Genomic DNA, 19,991 nt, shown 5'->3' with positions numbered 1-19,991 from the left:
TAATTGTAATCCTGTGCAGTCCTTTGAGACATTTTTGTGATTAAGGGCTATATAAATAAATTTGACTTGACTTGACTCTACTTCAATAACTTCAATAACCTGCAATTAGGGTTTTATTTTCGGTGTGCCACCCCAAGATTTTAAGAGTCCCCAACTGGCCACCCCAATGAAGTTTCCGGAGGCACCCCTGCCATAGCAACGTCTGTGCGTACCGGTAATGAACAAGCAGAAATCAATGTCCTCTCCTCCCTATATGACAAAGACCAGTTGAGAAGGAAAAAGTTTGTAATTCCAAATTTGAACATTATGACCACGCATACGCACGAACGCTCACACTATGCACTGAGTCACGAATGCACGCGCGCGCACACGCGCTCTAGCCAGCAGCAGTTCTACTGAACGAACGAGCGTCACTCCCTGTCGGCGTCTGTCCCAAGGAGAACACACACTCGCGGTCATGCGAGCTCTTCATCCCTGCTGACGGAGGGGTGCTTTTTTCTCTTTCTTACGCCAGGTAAATCGTCCACTATCTACCAAGGCTGTGTTTTAATCTTCTGTTTGGTGTCTTCTGGCTTGTTTTGGAGGCTTAACCGCTTGAAAAGACTGTGTTTTAGTGCTAAACGTGGCGAGGTCCACGACTAGCAAAACAGGCAGCGGTTGTTGTGCTGTGGCCATAAACTGTGTGTTGCTATGGCATTGCCAGGCAACATCTGATCGGCCGCTGCCGCTGATCACCATGTTGCTAATTCTCTTTTTTTTTAACGCACGGCTTTATGTTAGTCGACTTTCATACATCTATATATATTACTACACGTTGTCCTGGCAACTACATATTCTCTATTTCCTTTACATGCCTGCTCTTGCAAGAAATTACTTGAGCGTTTCTTGTCACCTGTTTCCACTGAATTGCAATATTTTCTAGATTATAATTCTCAAATTGGCAAAAAAATTAAAAAATGCGCCATAAATACCGCATTATACTGTGGATAAGATTGAAAATGAATACAATGTTTAGGTGTACGTCACTAAACAAGGTTAAATGGTACATCTCCACATTTGTGCAATGATAGATCAATAATATAAACATCGCTGACTAAAACTAAAACTGTGGATAAGATTGAAAATTAATACAATGTTTAGGTGTACATCACTAAACAAGGTTAAATGGTACATCTCCACATTTGTGCAATGATAGATCAATAATATAAACATCGCTGACTAAAACTGTTGTTGCTGTCATGCATTTTCTGGACAAATTTCCAATATGTTACCTCGTGTTTTCTATGTTTGTGTACTGCAATTCTAAATCTATTTCACCCTGGTCATCCTGGAAGGGGGATTACCACTTGTGAGGCCCCTTTTCAAGGTTTCTCTTTTTCCTCACGCTGAGGTTTTCAGTTGTTCCTTGCCTGCATGTTGGTTTAAGATCAGGTAATTGTGTAATTGTAATCCTGTGCAGTCCTTTGAGATATTTTTGTGATTAAGGGCTATATAAATAAATGTGACTTGACTTGACTAAAACTGCAACCATTGTATGGAACAGGATTCAATCCCCGGTGACAGCTCTAAAGTTTTGCCACTAGACCACCAGTGGTATAGATGAAATATATAAAGGCATTAAAGTTTAGCTCATTATCACACTAATTTCTAGTCACGGTGCCAGAAACTAATGTTAGTGAACGGATAAAACAGAAAGCATTTTAACGAAACACTGTACAAGCTATTTTGCGAACATATGCATATTAAACCGCAGTTTTATTGTTGCACAGGTAAAGAGGTGGGAATACTGTTTAACCCACAGGTCGGCAACCCAACATTTTGAAAGAGCAATAACGAACCAAAATAAGCCTAAAAAATATATATTTTTGAATGAAAAGAAAAGTTGATTCATGCATAAAAGTTTTCTTATTTAATGTTTACTCTAAAGAATCCCATCACACAAAGAATACATACATTTTCCCTTTTTCGTCTTTTTCTATTTTCAAATGTTTTGGATAAATCCTTAAAGAGGTACTAGGGCAGTGCTAAATAGCCACATGCGGCTCTAGAGCCGCAGATTGCTGACCCCAAGTTTAACCTACAAAAATGCAGAACAGAATGCACTACGCAAAGGAGTGTTTCTGGCATGATTAAAATAGTGTGATAATAAAATAACTTCCAATGCCTTTAGTATGTCATTTGTACCACTGGTGGTCTAGTGATAAGCTTTCAGTGCCCTCGAGACTGCAACCTGTGTTAGATTCCTGTTGTAAACAATGATTCACAAGTTTATTCAGCAACACTTACAAACTGATCAATTATGCACTATAATATGCCGTAAGTGCATATAGAGCCCACAGGTTGTACACAAATAAACTGTAGTCATACTGTATTCTCAATTTAATGCGCCTTATAGCCTGGTGTGCCTTATGTATGTAAGATAATTGACATAAGACATTTTTTTAGGCTATGCCTGATAATGCCGTATACCTTATTATGCAGGAATATTTCCAGTCAGTATGATACGAGGTGAGCATAAGGCTCATTTCCACAACATCATCCTAATCTGTTCCTGCTCTATCATCACCCTCTTCTCTCTTGTGTCTTATGTCCATAGGCTAGCAATACCCTGCTGCCCTGTTGAGGACACGAGATGATCATTCTCAGTGAGAAAACCCTCATCTGGATATCATCGACCAGTGACCCGCGCAGATGTTTGCAGTGAAGGTGACAACACACATCAGTGGGGCTGTAGTTAGGTGTGAGTGTTTCTCAACAACGGGTCTCTGCGACAGAAACATTCTATTACCCTCATCGCCTCCTGTCTGCTGGATTACTTGTAGAAAGGAAATCACCATGCCATGTTGTCTTGAATCTAGCAGCGAGGGAGAATTATGAGTCACAATGGAGGAGGAGAGAACATCACTCTTTCAATGTGCTCATAAGCTTGACAGACAACTGGTGTGCTTATTTAGGTAGCTGGGAAGACTATTTTACGCCGTGATGCACCAATCTGGCGTCTTCTGGTTTTGTATTCAATAAATCAGTGTTTTGCAACCTTTTTGGAGTCAAGGTACCTTTTTTTCATTGCAAAAAATGAGGGCCACACTGCCTGTTAAAAATGTTTTTGACAACGTAAACGATGAACACAATTCCAAAACAAAACTTACAATGTATTTTTATTTAATATCCTTGAAAGTCCAATTCATCATCAGTAATACTAACGATTTATATCCCTCATTGTGCTCTTTTGCGTTTGCTTCTTTTTAACATTCGTCTCTGGTATTGTGAGTAAAAATAGTGTGATGATGAGATAAATCTAATGGCTTTTCTTACATCTAATAGCTCTCTAGAGGTCTAGTTATTATTATTGTCATTATTTTGATTATCAATGTTAATATTGAGCCAGGCCGCGAAGACATTGTCTGACTTTAAAGTATTCAATGGGTCAGAGAAGTTTAAGGACGATTGCTTTAAATCGTTGCTACATTTTTTTTCTTATCTTCCTCCCCTCTACAGATCACTCAGTAATATTCATTGATTTCTTTTCCTCTGACACCCCCATATCTAACTGTCAAAAGTGTGTGTGTGCGGAGGGGGGCAGACACGATGAGAATGTTGGACGTGGGAGGGTGCTTCACTCACCCGCTGAGTGGTGACTTGCTTCCAAGGATGAAAGGAGCAAGGCATCAGAGCGCCACTCTTCTCTTGCGATCTGCTGTGAAGAACAGAGCAGACACACTCTGAAATATTGGAACAGCATGACGACCCTTCATTACAGAAACCTTTGGCTTTACGGAAAGTGTCCTCATTTAGATCTGAGCTTTCTTCTCTTGGTTTGGCAGGAGATGGATTCGCTCTTCTGCGGCACACCTCGCTAATGTGTGTTTCTTTTAGCGTCAGCCCTAACTGGACTGCCTTTGTTTATGTTTCTGGCAGAGGAGCATATCAAGGTAATACGGAGTGGTTTTGAAGACGTGGAGGAGAGCTAAAAACCATGGGTAAATCGAACAGCAAGCTCAAACCAGAGGTGGTGGAGGAATTGACGAGAAAGACCTACTGTGAGTGTCCTTTCTTTTTTGCTTACCTAAAGTTTCTTACACATTTTTGATTTGAATGATAATTTGCACAAATGAAATACAGGATGTAATAATTATTATAATAAATATATGTATATCCATGTACTAAATCACCAGGAGATACTTTGTATATAAAAGGAAAAAAACAAAAGTAATCCGCTGGAGGCTGTTACCCAAGACTGTATGCTTCAGCGTGTTTGGCAGGAGCTGGATTATTGAATTGATGTATGTCGCATCTCAGGCAATGCGCATATTCAACATTTGTGAAATAGTTTACAAATCCCACATGCTTTTGAATTTCTCATTTAGATTTGAAAGAATGAATCCTAGGATCTTCAATATTAATACGTTTTAATTTAATTTGCCCTAGACATGTACTTTCTGTGATATTTACATCTTAAAGGTCATCAACTTTTTTTGCATGGTTGCATCTTTATTTAGTATTGTACGTTTTACAATCAGTGCTTCTATTATAATAATTAAATTCTAGCAGAAGAAGAATAAAAATTCCATCCATCCACCCATTATCTGCAACGCTTATCCTCAGTAGGGTCGTGGGGGTGCTGGAGCCCATCCCAGCTATCTTCGGGCAGTGGGCAGGGGACACCCTGAACTGGTTGCCAGCCAGTCGTAGGGCACACAAAGACAGACAACTCACTCGCTCATTCTCACCTAGGGTTAATTCGAACCGGCCAATTAACCTGGACTGGACTACATGTTTTTGGAATGTGGGAGGAAACCAGAGTACCCGGAAGAAACACGCAAGCACGGGGAGAACATGCAAACTCCACACAGGAAAGTTCGATCTCATGAGCTCAGAACTAACCACTGCGCCTCCGTGCTGCGAATAAAACATCATTCAGAGAATTTTACTCTGTGACAGCCAAGCTATAATTTTCTTTACTATGCAGAATGCTATTTTTACGTTGTCTGTTTGAGGAAATATGGGTTTTTACATGATTTATGCATTAGGTTTGTAAAGAAAAGAAGCACATTATAATCATGTGTTATTAACAAAGAAAAATTATTAATTTCAAACAATGTTTTTAATGATTTTTTTTATTGAGCTTTTGGAATACAAACTGAACATTGTTAAACTCCCCCTAGGTTTTCAATCAGATTTCACGCTCAGTTTGATAATTATCAAAATGCTGCTTACCCAGGAATACGCCATTTGCGTGTTATTGTGGCAGCATATAATGCCATCATCAATTGTTATTCTTATCATTATTGTCATTCGAGCAGCGAATAGTGCAGGTGTGAGTGGGTGGGAGCTAACGTCCACTGGCTGCCTAATGACCGTGTTATTTGCGTGGTGGCACTCCCCACAGCAGAGGCAAGACGTGCTGCTGCGGCAGGAAATTGCTGTGGAGGAAGACGTGGTGTTTTCTTGCAAGGGCCGGCCTGCTTGCTATTGTACTTTAACCCTTTTTCGCACTCAGCCGTTCTCTCTGACTCCATCCCCTAATTGCCCTCTTTAAGCAGGGAAGGGATTCGTGTAATTAGAATCTTATCTGGTAAGCATCTCTTAGAGGAGCATCAAGCTGCCCTCCATCCAAATCTCCTTTTTTTTACCTTGACTGCTAGTTTGTTTTTGGGCTGCCACGAGAAGCTTTGTTTCCCTTTTGGTCATCACTTTCCTTTGGTTCTTGACAGATTGAGGAATGAGTAAAATATCTAATTAAATGTCTCCTTGATCCAATAAAAAAAAAAAACGCTCATAGTGAGAGGAATGTATCTCTTATGCGAAATAAATGCTTGTGTTGACATAAGACCTGTCAAGTACTGTCCAGTAGTGAGTAAAGTATTTGATTGAGATGCATATACTGTGTTATCCAGACTATTAGGCACACACGAAACCTGCGCCTTATTTGCAAATAAAATTGGAAATTTTACATATTTGTTCAAATATTGATCAGTCAAAAGGTTTGATGGCTGACCATAATTGCAAAATAATAGTGGCAACAGGAATCGAACCGGGAATCCTAACCACCAAGCTGCTGGGGACATGGATGGTTGTTCGCAATTGCATAACATTAAATTAAATGGGAATTGAACCCAAATCTTGGCAGGAAAAGTGCCGGATCATTTTCACGAGACCACTAGGGATACAGATGACACATACAAAGACACTGAGCCTTTTCTTTTTTTTTTTCATAACATTTTTTGTCAGAAAGTAGAGAGAGTACTGTTTTAATTTTTCGCAGCTCAAACTAAGCATAGTAAGTAACAAATTGTTTGTATAAGGGTGGCCATGTGTTTTTTTATATATATTTCGGGATGGCCAAGTTACTTCCCTCAATGCAGTTCTCTTCAATTAGTTCAGAATGACCGAATTACTTCCCACATTGGGCTTATCTTCATTCAATTCAGAACCTTGTGCACTTCGTAATTACTTTGCGAGTTGGCTGTACCACGGACTCGTTTTATGTGAAACAATATTCTAGTGTCTAGGCCAAATAATAACTTCAACAATTTGGTTCTGTGACTAAAAATAATGTGATGATAAGACCTAATGCCTTTTCATGTGTTGTCTGTATCCCCTAGTGGATAAGATCCAGTGCACTCCATGCCGCGATGAGTTTGAGTCCCGTTGGATCCAATGTTGCATTTTTATGCAATTGTGATCAGTGATACATTCTGCCTTATTAATCAATGCAGAAATGCGGTAGCCTTCTCTGAAATTTGAATCCCATTAGCAATATAGCCTGGTGCACGGGCAACATGGTACTTATTTCTACACACATCATGAAGGCATTTCAATGAAAGACTCCAAAAGTACAAGTGCGCTCGAAGACATCCAGATTTGTCCGGAATTAGTGCTCAGTCTCACATTACATGGAAACACTAGCGGTCATATAAAAATGTCTCAGTGGCAAAGGCGTGGCCTATTTAATAGCGTGATGATTCTTCTGTGTTGTCAGTGCAATGAAGAAGCTTACAGTGACAGAGTGCAAGAAGGGAAGGGTTTTAGCAGACCCTCCAGGGCCAACCACGCTTTCTTGCATATACCAACTGCATTATCGCACATTGGCTCTGACTGGGTTACATAACATTTCTAAAGTAAATAGTCATCATGCTGAATGACCTCCAGTTCGGACTACATGGGCATTTTAATAGCAGTTTATCTGGGCTGACAGTCGTGAGATTGACTGTGACATTCAGTGCCAGAGGCACAGTGGGCCTTTTCTACATGAGTTGCGCGGATGAAAGTTAGCCAGCTCAGCCCGCTTTACATTAAGTAGCCTTTATATGAGCAGCAACAAGAGCATCTTTCATATTTTCATAAACCCCTATAAAGCTAGTGTCAAATTTCTCACCCATTTTGAAATGTTTTCTCAGTTTTACTTTTATTCACACAAGCTAGTGCTTATTATATTTAATCAACTGTATTCCATTTTATTTTGTCAGGTTGACTATAAATCAAGATTTTTTCTGTATTTTATTCCAAGTTGTGTAAATGTGTTTGTCCAGTTTTAACAAACAATGAACATTTTAGGCTGGTTTTGACAAACGTTTGAAGTTTTTAGATTATTTGTCATTACATGGTACAGAACATTTACATATGATCTAAAACAAGTTTACCTGCTATATTCATAAAAAAATATGCACAATACACGATATACAATATACTCCAGAAAATGGCATTTTGTCTTTAATGTGTATCCAAACAGCGTACAGTAATCCTTTGCTTTTTTTAGGGGTTGTGTTCCATAACGTCCTTTAATAGTCAAAACCTGCCACATTAGACACATTAATTTATTAATTTGATATTAAAAACATACATTCTATACAACTGTAACAAATTAACAACTGTATATCTTCAAATAAAAACACAGAATACAGAATTGCAGTTGAATGAAAGGTTTTTATTGTCATACAATAGTAATACGAAATTAGAAGGCTTCTCCTTTCAGTGTAAGAAAGCGATGTTGAGAGCAGGATTCTCTAGTTGAGCCAGGTCTCCATGATGAATGAAATACAAGTGTCACCAATGAGTGGTTTCCCAGCAGATGTAGCTCCAGGTCTTCCGTTTTATGGGTAATGGATCTGATGTTGGTGAGATACAGGGCTGCCTCAGTCTCTTCCTGCACCAGATAACAATCCACGGAGAACCTGCTGGTGATCAGCATTTCTTTGCGCTCTTCTGACTTTCTTCAGAGTCCGATTTAATTGATGAATGTCTTTTCAAAGTAATGAACCGCTATAATACTAGGTGGCACTTGCTTCGCAGTTTGTTTTAGGGGCACTAATTGACTTGTGCGCCGGCTTGGCTGTTTGACTTAAAGCACACTCCAGCCTATCACAGTCGCGCACACGGACAGTCACACCCTCATCAACACACACACACACACACACACACACACACACACACACACACACACACACACACACACACACACACAAAAATCCTCCACAACCTGCTTCTGTGTTAGCATTTTCTGTGTGTTGTCTGCTGCAGAACACAATGCATGATGACATTCTTCAAAGTATTGAAACTATGAATAGTTAAGAGTGATACAGTGAGGTATTATTTTTTTTTCTTTTTTTCCAGTGCGAACCATAAAATATAGTTAAGGACTAAATTAAATAACTGCCTGAATGTTTTATTTTAAATAATGAACTCACCTTTAATGCAACTGCATGGCAATTTTGTCATTGCAAAATAAACACAGACAAGATTGCTCTCTCCACGAAATGCGTATTCTTCGGTCCATTTTGTTCTTGATTATACGATACTCATTAAAATATTTTATTTTTGTCATTATCTTTGCTAATATTTGAGCTCTGACGTAATTGATAACATCCCTAACAGATTTGAAAGGCTGAGTTTACCTTTCCTGCAACCGCTAACACAAACTGTTGTTTTCATTTAGATATAATTGCTCTTTTTTATTTACGAACTAAAATGTCCGTGGATTTTATTCCAATCGTTTATGTGGTGAGCTACTTTCTGTTTCGTATTTATTGGACAAGGAAAATAAACTCTGATTTTAGTCCTAGTTATTGTTTATAAAAAGTGTTAAATTTGGTCAAGTGAAAACTGGGTGTTAAGAGTATTATTTTCCACTTAGTGTTTTTTGGACAAAATGAACACTACTACACGATGCTTTAAAACACACCTTGTAATGCTGCAACTTTCTGTTATTATTGCAGTTTGATATTAGTATAAAAGCTTTTTAAACTGTCTTTGTTAATGTTGTGGCGGTCCATTCTATGTATTGCCTAATTTGTCGTCGTGCCAGATCCTGAGGGTTTTCATGCACCAGTTATCTTCTAAATGGCCTGAAAATATATAATTATTTCATGAAACCCTCTGTTTTGATAACATATTCCCATTACTGTCTACACGCGATAAACTGGATCCCTGCTATTGTCCTTTGAGTGCTTTACTGTCCAAGATGATGATTAAAATCTTTAATGAATCTTTAAGTTTTATTCCTAACTTATTGTGACTCTTTTTCTTTTTGCAGTCACAGAAAAGGAGGTGCAACAGTGGTAAGTGTGGAATTTCCTTTTTTTCCATTTGACCAAATTACATGTAGATAATTTTGCCAAAGCTTGAATTTGATTTATTTGGAATTGAATTAGTAAGAAGCCCTTCTAAGACTACACATTTGTCAGGGTTGGTAATGCTCTTGTTTCAACTACCCTTGTGCTCCATTTGGAAAAGGCATTTCTGGTAAGGGAAAAATAGAGGGGGAACAAAACAATTATCTTTAAAAAATCTAATCACAGCAAAACTCAGTACTTCACATGGCTTCTTGGATTCAATACTTCCATCTGTTCCCCTGGAGATGATGTTTCATTTGCTTACATTGAACAAATGTGAAAGAGGCTCTCAAGACCAGAAGAAGTCGCATAACAGTCGCAAAAGCGATTATTGCTGTGGATGTGTGAATTTCTGAATGTGATCGTGAAGGCACAATTTGACAGTCGAGAGCGCTGGTGTAGCAAGCAATTCACCTATATTACAAAGATGATTCAAGCATGATGTTCTCTCATTTGTTTGCTGAAAGCTAGTGCTGCTGGGCTATTGTTGAGAGTCATGGAAAAACAATGACTACTGCATTGGATTAAAAAGAAGCACTCCAATAATGCAATCATTCTTCAATGTTCACACTTCAATTCTCACGCTCTAGCTTTGTTTTACTCAAGCTCAATCAGCATGCTTGAAAGAAATCACCCCTAAGAAATGGAAGGTCCAGAGCCTCGAAGCTAGCTTGTGTGTTGGTCTGGTTTTTCAGTGCATCAGGGAAGAATTCTATCCCTTAATTCCTATGAAGGAAGCTCACCAACAACCGCTCGCTGTTTTTTCATGGCAAAGTTTGCACACATTGTCACTTGGAGATTAGCAGTAATCAACACTGCTGAAGGCGAGGAATGAGGGAGAATCTTACCAGGTGAAACGCCAGATGGGTTGTAATTAGGCACTGACACAAGACTGAGCAGGGTTAGAAAAATTCCTGTGTTGCACAGAGAATGCCTTCCATTTTCCAATTATGTTTAAAAGAAACTGAATTATTAACCCCCGAAACAGAATTGTGGGCTGAACTTATTGATGAGCGGAGTGCTACTACCAGCAATTAATCCCTTTACCTAATTGCCATTCTTCCGAGTTTTAACTTTTGCTCAGCATTCAAAGTGCATCAGAACTCAAAGCATTGGTGCGCATATGTCTTGAAGTCTAATGTTAAATATGAACTCCTGTACTTGACAAGTCAAGGTGATTCTGTGTAAGGCTGTGGAGACATGCTGACACAGCTGACTAAGTTTCTTATAATTTCTCATTATTTGCTTGCTAAAAACCACTGATGATTTGGTGGCACACTTGACTAACTCATGTGAAGAAACTGTGGGTTCAGTTCCCACTCAGTGATATTGTGGAAGTAAACTTGAATTTTTGTTGATCTCTTTAAGCATGCTGTGGATTGACTGGCTATCAGGCCGGAATGAATTTTGTCCAAAGTCAGCACCCTGCGATCTTAAACTTGTTAAGTGACGCAATAATGATTGGTAAAACAGAACAAGGGACTCGTGCTATGCTGCCTCTACTAATCTAGTTTCTCAGTTTCGGTTTCCAAATCATTTTTCCCCCACATTTGGATCTTGACTCACTAGTCGAGCTTCACCACTGTGGACAACAAAGTAATCAAGAGGCTTGAGCCAAATCAAGCTCCTTGATGTCAGTAGTCTACTTTTGTAACCCATCTATTCCTTTTGAAAATACTCTAATAGGGCACCACTGTGTTTCTTCAATAATTTGTGCTTGTCTAGTATGGTATAATAATCATTGGTTGCTATTGCTTCATTGGTTACTTCTGCCGCAGGAATTTAGATGACTTGCTCTGGCCTTGTAATCTAAGGGGCCGGTCACACAGACATTTGCGGCTGAATTTGCGCGCGGGGGGCAGCGCGAAAAAGTTTTGCGCTGCTCAATTCTTCAGAGCGCGGGTACACAGCCTTTCACGAGCGTATCGAGGCTGAACCACGGCCAGAAATTTCTGGCCGTGAAGCAGATGCTGTTGGACGTTTTGAGACCGCCATATAGACGAGATACAGCAGTGCTTTACTCGCGGTCGGAAATTCACACGAGGTTGGCCGCGCGCAAAACGTGCCGCACACGTGGTCAACACGAGGTAATGACGCGGAAATGACGCGGAACGACGTGCTCTGGCCGCGGCCAGGGCGTGGTTACACATGGGTAGGACGGGAAATTTCAGCGGGTAATCGTGGGTGGAGCATGGTAATAGCATGTTCTGCGCCTGTATCGCGGTGTTATTACGTGAAATTACCGTGTTACGCGTGTGACAGTCAAACGCCTTTCTCCGCGTATATACAGCGCGATTTGCCGAGCACACGTCAGTTGTGCTCGAGACGTCAAGGGGGTGAACATGGATCCCCGTCAGCGTAGTGACCTCGTCTTAATCCATTTTTATTTCTTGACATTTCTTTTCAAGATAATAAAATAAAAATGATGCCATAGCTTGAAATCTTGATCTTCACGGGACTGTGTCTTGAGCGGTTATGATTTCTACAGCCCGGTGTTATCCGAGAAATGCATCCCTGCCGAGATTTGCATCCCCTCGCTACTACAACCACTTTTACCTCGTTTTATCTCACTTTTAGGGAATGTAATGGCGAACATATAACCAAAACCACTTCGTCTTGCATTTGTTGGGAATGTAATACAACTTAAACCATTCCGTCTTTGTTTTTGTTGTGAACGTAATCGAACGGTAAATCCTCCCCCACTCGCGTGAACGCGCATTCTGCTGCGCTTCCAACAAAAGCGATCGTATTCTATATAAAACGCTTATTAAAACAATAAAGCGAGCTAATTATAACAATTGGGAGATCCTAGTCTATATAACGCGTTTATTTAAACAATAAAGTGCGATCGTATTCTACAAAATGCGTTTGTTAACGCGGATGAAAAAGTCAAAAGCGATCGCAGCAGAATGCGCGTTCACGCGAGGGGGTGGGGTGGTGGGTCTGTTGCGTAGGAGTCGGATTTGGGCACAACACCGGCTCGGGAGCTTTTATACCCGTGGTCCACACGAGAAAATGACGCAGAAATGACGCGATGAGGAAGCGGAACAGTCGCCGGCGTCTGTTTTGCGGGCATACCACCGATGAACAGTGGGTTGGCCAATTTTGCGCATTTTCCATCGCGGGCAACCACGGGCAAAAAAAAAACGCAAAATTTTAGTCGTGATTCAGCCGCAGACGGCTGTGTGACCGGCCCCTTATATGGATTGTAGGTAGAAATGCAAATGTGGTTATGGTCTGCATGTATGTGAGCCATGCTTTCATCATCCCCCTTTTTTAAAATACATTTTCAATTTTCCACTTGTAACAAAAGAGCATTAAAGGCCTACAATCTGGATGCATTAAGCTTCGTTTATCTTCTCTGGAGTAAAATGAAAAAGTGTGGTACTTACATTTGTCATCTTCATGTATTTGGTGTGGTTTGGCTGTTGATAAAAATGAAGATCTAAAAAAAACAATGAAAAAGGACACAATAGTTTTGAACAGCAAATACATCATTATTTTTGGTTTCTGCATTAGGTTTGCTGATTGCTGCATATACACTAATTAGCTAATCCACCCTTCCCCACTCAGTTTTGTGCTGAAGAAAGCTTATGAGAGCCAGTCAGTTTCTGTGCTTTAAGGTAATGAGTTTGATTTCAAAAATGTATATCAACAGATGTTTACCTTCGCAGCACATAAATTGTGCAACACGTTGAACATATGACCAGTACACAGTATGTCTTATGAATACAAAGCAAGTTGATACATATGCAATTGATGAAAAAGAGTAGACTGATTAATGTACTATTTGCTTGACTTTTATTATGCAATTAGTGTTCTGCCTTTTTGTTTGAAAACTACCGAGCTTTAAATAACTGCACTTGATATTTTTTATGAATTGCTTCTATATTTAGCCGAACATAAAGACTCTCTTGACCAGCAATTTCCACGAGTAAGGGAGAGCGCTGAGACTTATCTATCAGCCATGCATATTATCAAAAGACAAGATAGTAATTTGATTACAGCAAAGCACTCTGGGTTTTCAATTGGATTAGGGTGATTGTCTTATCTGTAAATGTGACAAATAGCTTTGCATTTCACTTTGTCCTAAATACATTCCCATTGTGGACATTTCATGTTTTCTCCTAATTGTTCTCTGTCCATGTCTATTGTTTTCTTATTGTCTAAATTTGTCTGCTTTCCTGATAGGTACAAAGGTTTCATCAAAGACTGTCCCAGTGGACAGCTTGATTCTGTGGGCTTTCAGAAGATATACAAGCAGTTCTTTCCTTTTGGAGATCCCACAAAGTTTGCCTCGTTCGTCTTCAATGTGTTTGATGAAAATAAGGTTTGAAATCTACTTTATTATCAAAGCAACACAGAGCAAAATGTAAGACTAGATCATATACATGCGTTTAATTGTTTGGTTTTTTTTAGTCAATTTATAAAACAGTTTTTTGGGGGATGAGTAACTTGCAAATTGCATTAGAGTATAATATAGGCGTCAGTAGATGTACAATACCCTTTATTAGATCAAAACACGTTTTGACAGCTCTATTCTCAGTGATTTCCCTTGCTATATTTTTCACACGCATCTAACCCATCAGATTTGCTTTGTTTTGTAGTTAAGTATCTTGTTACTGTTACCTTTTATGTTATAGCACATAGGGGTTAAGCATACAGCCTGTAATGGGCGATTCATTTTATTAGAACCTGCACACACCTTTAAAATGTAATTTGCCTTTGGACATCTCCCTTTAGGTAGAAAAGCTCTGCTGGGTTATTGCCGTTGTTCAAAAGGCTTTGTCCTTAGGCCGATATTTATTTCTGACCTACACTAGCACCAAGCACCCCATTGTTGAATACTGCGCTGATTATAACTGTTTCTATAATGTTTGCAACAATAACATTTCTTTGATATACATCTATTTTCTTCTTTCCAGTTCAAAGCCATGGAAAAAGCTTAACTGCCTTTTTGTTTCTCAATGTTAGTCACAGACGGGCTTATATTTAGGTTACTGACAAAAAGGATGGATAAAAATCAGTCAAGTGTGATATTATTTTTATTAATGGGTTCCGGTCCGGAGCCTTCACTCTGAAAATGCTGGTCTTCTAGTGATCCCAAGAGCTAAGAAGAGATCCGCAGGTTCGAGAGCATTCTCCATTCGGGCCACGGTGCTGTGGAATGCTCTTCCCCCTGAGATTCGATCTGCAACCTCAGTGGAAATGTTTAAAACTAAGCCTAAAACACACTTTTATTCATATGAATAACCTATATTTTATGTTGACAATATCTGTGTATTATTTGCCCTCATGTAGGTTTTATATCAGGGAATGGTGTCAGTCAGAATAGTCTGTGGTTTACAATAATCTGTGGTCTGTGCAGCCCTTTGAGACTCTTTGTGATTAAGGTCTATAAAAATAAACATGACTTGACTTAACTTGACTTGAATAGAACGGTTTACCAATGTCTGATTATGCTACCCAAACAAATCCTCTTCTGAACTTCTGGACTGGCCACAATCAGAACATATTCACCCTAGGTGACAACGGCTTAGAACCACACTTTTGTCTAGCTGGCGCCTTAATGCTATGAAGAATGTACCCAGGAAGTTAGACTGACTGCTAAAGCATTAGGCAAGCCTTTTTATCAGAAACGACCAATGGTGCATGCATCCTGGTGCTACAGAGCGACGCCTTGAGCAATGTGTCTGTCCGAATCCATGGAACGTGACCTTCTTGTCCAAAAAAAAAATATAAAGCACAACTGTATGTATAACGAGTGAACTTAAGTCATGAATATTTGCATCATTTTAGGTTTGATAAAGTGGAAATCATATTCTCGCCATCCATAAAATGACTTCCCCCCGTAGACATTGTGTGTCTGCTGCGGGTAATTTGGATTTGTAAGCTACTGGCATCCATCTAACTAATGACCAGTGGTGACATATTACTGCCCCTGCAGAGAGTTGGGATAGGTGCAGAGTAAAAATAGCAAAAAAACTTGAAGCAAACGTCTGACCCTGTTTTGTGCACCATGAATCAAGGACACCTCTGAAAAAGTGTAAATATGAAGTAAGTGTCCTCTTTTTCTTCCTTGCCCATTTCATTTTCTAGGACGGGCGCATTGAGTTCTCGGAGTTCATCCAGGCATTGTCGGTGACATCTCGAGGGACTTTGGATGAAAAACTTAGATGTAAGATGTACTTTTTTCACTACTATTGATATTTACAAATAATTGTGATTACCACTTTTTAAATGAGAAATAATAAAGGAATCAGGTGATGGTGTAATAATAGTCTGTGGTTTGCAATAATCTGTGGTCTGTGCAGCCCTTCGAGACTCTTTGTGATTAAAGGCTATACAAATAAACATGACTTGACTTGAATCATTTCTTCATGGAAGTTGCTTTGATGTTCAAATCTTTACTAATTCCTCTGATTGGTTTATTTTATTCAACACAAACACAAGCTAATAGTCAGAATTGTGATCCTATTTGCTGTATTAAACCATCTAGATTAATAATTTAATTTCTTTACAGGGGCTTTCAAACTCTATGACTTGGATAATGACGGCTACATAACCCGTGATGAGATGCTCAACATAGTCGATGCCATTTATCAGATGGTGGTAAGTCGACCAAATATATGGAATACAACACAGTACTTCTGGTTCTAACCATTAGTTTTTAATAACATTATTACTGCACATGTTTCAATCGATTACACAGTTTTGTGTTTTAGGAGCTGAGGTGAGGGAATTGCCACTCATTTAAGCGAGATAATATGCCCCCCAAAGCCTGCCCATATCTGGAAACAAATGGTTGCTTAGCACCAAACATAAAGTAGATGAACGTGTTTCCTGTTGACATGCCTTCTCAGGTCACTACAACACTGCTCTCTAGTTGAATGCCACCTAACTTGATGTCATGTATTGTTGTTACCATCCATCTTACCTTGGCAAAAAAATAACACGCTTGTCTATGAAAGGCTTGTTTTACAGTATACTGCATGTTTGAAGTGCATTTTTGTTAAAAGACCTTGCATCTTGCATCCATCATTTTTTTGTACTCATAAAGGACATGGATGAGCTAGAGTCTACCTCATTGAGTTTAGGAGAGAGTCACAGGACACCCTAAACTAGTCACTTGCCATTTTTAGGGAACAAAGTTACAAAACAATCACATTAATTAATTGTTTCTCATTTAATGGTTAATGAGCCTAACAAGCCACATTTTTGAAAGTGAAGTAGTGTACGTGGAGAAAAAAAGTCTATGCACAGTTAAGACCACTTGAAGTATCGTAATTTATTGTGATTATTATTTAGATTATGAAAACTTGGAAAGGTTTTTTTGCATAATGAGTTGCTATTTCAGGGAAACACCGTGGAGTTGCCAGAGGAAGAAAACACACCGGAGAAACGAGTGGACCGCATTTTTGCAATGATGGACAGGGTCAGTGTTTGTATATTCCGGGTTCGTATGGGTGCTTGAATTTGTTGAAAATGTTTGAATTTAAATGTTGTGTTTTCAAGCATTGAAAAGTGCTTGCATTTTGGGAGAAGTGCCTGTAAATTATTGAAATTGTTGCCATGTTTCTCAATAAGTCTGCTTAGAAATGACACCAACACTGCTCTCTTGTGGCATTGTTTTGCCATTGCATTTCTTCTTCCCACATTATTAACTGCAGCTGATATGAGTTTGTGCAGCATTTTCCTATGAAGATTTATTGCCCGGGTACAATATAATGTGTATTATTTCAATGATTACAAATCGATTCTGGACATTAATTATGGGCCATGCAAAAAATAAGGTAGCGTTTCTCAGTTTTTAATTGGAATGCATAAAAAAGCTTCGGCAACTACACATTACCGTTATTTTACACAACACCTATATGGGGATAGAATATTTGCATGTATATTGCTCTCATCCAAAAATATAGTTGCCATTTACTCAATATCTAAAAAACATATGTCTAGATAATTGCACATGTAATATTTTAGGTAGTATATGTAAATTGCAGATACTTTTGGGGATCTACAAAATGCATGATTCACTTCTGATTTTTTCTTTTAATGGTAGTGGAAAAAAATGTATATATTGGCTTTGAAAGTCCTTAAAAAGTGCTTGAATGTGAAAAAACGTGTGCGAACCCTGTATAATACAAATGATTTAATAAACATTGTGTAGGAGCAGTGAGTAGCGGCCCCTCCAGGGTATTGAGTTAAACTGTGTTCAATTTATAACTATGAGCTGCATTAATCAGTGCCATTCATATTGTCAGCATTTTGTGATTGTCTCCTTCCACACTCGTCCTCAGAGCAATTGCCTGCTCTCTGTCTTCAGTGAATGATAAGCTATAAATGTTGGCCAAAAATAAAAGTGGTGTGTCAATAAGGTGACTAAAATTCAAGTAAGCCCACTAACAGCGTTAGGTGGGCTTCTGTGGGACATTGTCTGCCCTCTGCTGGTAATAAAGTGGTAAATGCGCCTTTGCCCCACGTCTCTTCCAGAATTCAGACGGCAAACTGACTCTGCAGGAGTTTCAGGAAGGCTCAAAGGCCGACCCTTCTATTGTGCAAGCACTATCCCTCTATGATGGTCTAGTCTAAGAATGTAAGGTGAGTGGAGTATTCCCGTGAAGCCATATCCACACTTTGCCAAGGGGAAGTTACGACCATCCGATTTTATGCCATCCTTGTAATCTGAGCCAAAACAAAAATCAGTGAATGGCGATAATCCAAAGCAAAGCAGCTGCTTTCTGCTCTCAGTTTGTTCTTATGAATTATTCAGGCACCCCACTTGTTTGCTGGCAATCAAATGGTCTTTCAGTGCCGAGCGAAGAGCCTCTTCCGCCGCCTAATGTAATCCACCAGCCCCTGCCAATTGTTGCTGACATCGTGCTCAGCGTTTTGTCAGCTGTGAAGTGAGCATGTAAATTCATATTTTGAACACACAATTCAAGTGATTGTTCTGCATGCTTTGAGAAAATACATCATTTTCCAAAAAAGTATTTACTGTAATCACACTCCTAACCTCGTTTGACGGATCCGATTTATCATTGGAATCAAACCCATCAACAAACATTCGATCTCGCACATCCAGGTGTGGACTGACAATCACCAGACACTTGTTTGTGTTTCTCACCAACATTTTCCAACACCTTTCAAATCTAGAAGCGAAACCCCTCAGCCATTTGAACACGCTTGTGCTTCTACTATGTGCATCTGTACAAAGGTGGCTGCTTCCTTTCCCTGTGCAGAGATTGACATATTTCTTTGGAGGCTTTTTCAGACCTTAAAAAGTAATGACAGAATGCTGTGCTGTTATCATGGACACTGAAGTTGGACAAAGTGATGGAGTGAACACTAATTTAAAGTTACAAAGCAGTGTATTGTACTATAGAATTGTAGTAATTTAGTACTTGCTTTGCTTTATTCAGGAGTTTTCCCTTCTTAAAATTGGAGTGAAGTTTTATTTTTATCAAAGTTGTTGAAATGTTTTGCACTACATTTTACTACTGTTGTAGTATTTCCCCTCCTGAGAGAATTATCTTTTTTTGTCTAACAGTATTGAAGGAGCAGGGAACTTTCTAAAGATTTTTTTTACAGTTTGCACCTTGTGAATCCTGTTGTTTTCACTTTTCAGTGAGCATGAGTGTTAAGTGTGAACAGAGCAATGGCTGAGAAAACTAATGGCCTGAAGCCATCACAAGCCTTATTTCCTTTCACATGAGATAAAATCAAACACCTAGTCTCATTGTAAAGCATTTGCAAGATCTATTGTCAGCTTTATATTTGTCCCTATTTGTGGAGCGAGAGCATGTGATCATGCCCTTTGACAATTCCTAAAGCTTTTTTTGTCGGAGAAGTCACTGTCACTGATGGTATGCCTTATGCAAATAATCATTTACTGAATGACAAATGCTGTTGACCTGTCATTGATCAGTATCGGAGCACATAATAAAATGCATTTAAATGACACTGTACTCTAGTGTTTTTGTCTCGAGTCTATGAGATCGTAAACATTTTCTATTATTGGTACAAAATCAAATTTACCTTTTTCTGACGAGTTGAATAAAGACTTGTGTTAAGCGATGTTTTAGTGTGGTTGCATTATTTTCCTTCTATGTGCCTGTGTTTGACCAACAATAATAATCATCTGTTTCTACACTAATTTTAACACAGACTTCTGATAAATATAAAGTTATTGGAGTATGATTTTAGCAATATCATGTTTTTAACTTTAACATTTGCAACTTATCATTGAACATGGCATCATTTAACAACTTTTCTCAGTTCACGTGTTTTCTGAAGCTAAGGCGTGATAGGTTTCTTCTGTTGTAATATTAAAAGGGGTCACTGCCTTTATTTAGTTAGGATTGCATAATTTCTTCATTT

The 19,991-nt window shown here is 39.0% G+C and overlaps 1 protein-coding gene across 3 annotated transcripts; it reads left to right on the top strand.

Annotated features, from left to right (window-relative positions):
• The first annotated feature begins 358 nt into the window (after positions 1-358).
• On the top strand, positions 359-19,574 carry ncs1b (neuronal calcium sensor 1b). Of its 3 annotated transcripts, none has more exons than XM_088335426.1 (10): positions 359-514; positions 2,597-2,706; positions 3,919-4,040; positions 9,533-9,557; positions 13,803-13,941; positions 15,711-15,789; positions 16,135-16,223; positions 16,969-17,046; positions 18,105-18,212; positions 18,385-19,574. In XM_088335426.1, the coding sequence occupies exons 3-9, from the start codon at positions 3,977-3,979 to the stop codon at positions 18,201-18,203; spliced, it is 573 nt and encodes a 190-aa protein (XP_088191552.1). In that variant the 5' UTR covers positions 359-514; positions 2,597-2,706; positions 3,919-3,976; the 3' UTR covers positions 18,204-18,212; positions 18,385-19,574. The 3 variants fall into 3 exon arrangements, with proteins under 3 accessions (XP_088191552.1, XP_088191550.1, XP_088191551.1); XM_088335425.1 differs by adding an exon at positions 2,482-2,508 and having other exon boundaries at positions 391-514; positions 18,105-19,574; XM_088335424.1 differs by having other exon boundaries at positions 18,105-19,574.
• Positions 19,575-19,991: the final 417 nt, after the last annotated feature.

The sequence above is a fragment of the Urocampus carinirostris genome, chromosome 5 (genome assembly GCF_059441175.1).
Source record: "Urocampus carinirostris isolate Australia breed hairy pipefish chromosome 5, RoL_Ucar_1.0, whole genome shotgun sequence".
Lineage (NCBI taxonomy): Eukaryota > Metazoa > Chordata > Actinopteri > Syngnathiformes > Syngnathidae > Urocampus > Urocampus carinirostris.
The sequence above is the reverse complement of the archived record's forward strand: the minus strand, read 5'-3'. Positions and strand labels throughout refer to the sequence as shown.

Excerpts from the sequence above, each read along its gene's own strand:
- ncs1b (XM_088335426.1), top strand. The coding sequence starts at position 3,977 with ATGGGTAAATCGAACAGCAAGCTCAAACCAGAGGTGGTGGAGGAATTG. Across the intron at positions 15,790-16,134 it reads TTTGGATGAAAAACTTAGAT|GGGCTTTCAAACTCTATGAC; the intron begins GTAAGATGTACT and ends ATTTCTTTACAG. Across the intron at positions 17,047-18,104 it reads TTTTTGCAATGATGGACAGG|AATTCAGACGGCAAACTGAC; the intron begins GTCAGTGTTTGT and ends CGTCTCTTCCAG.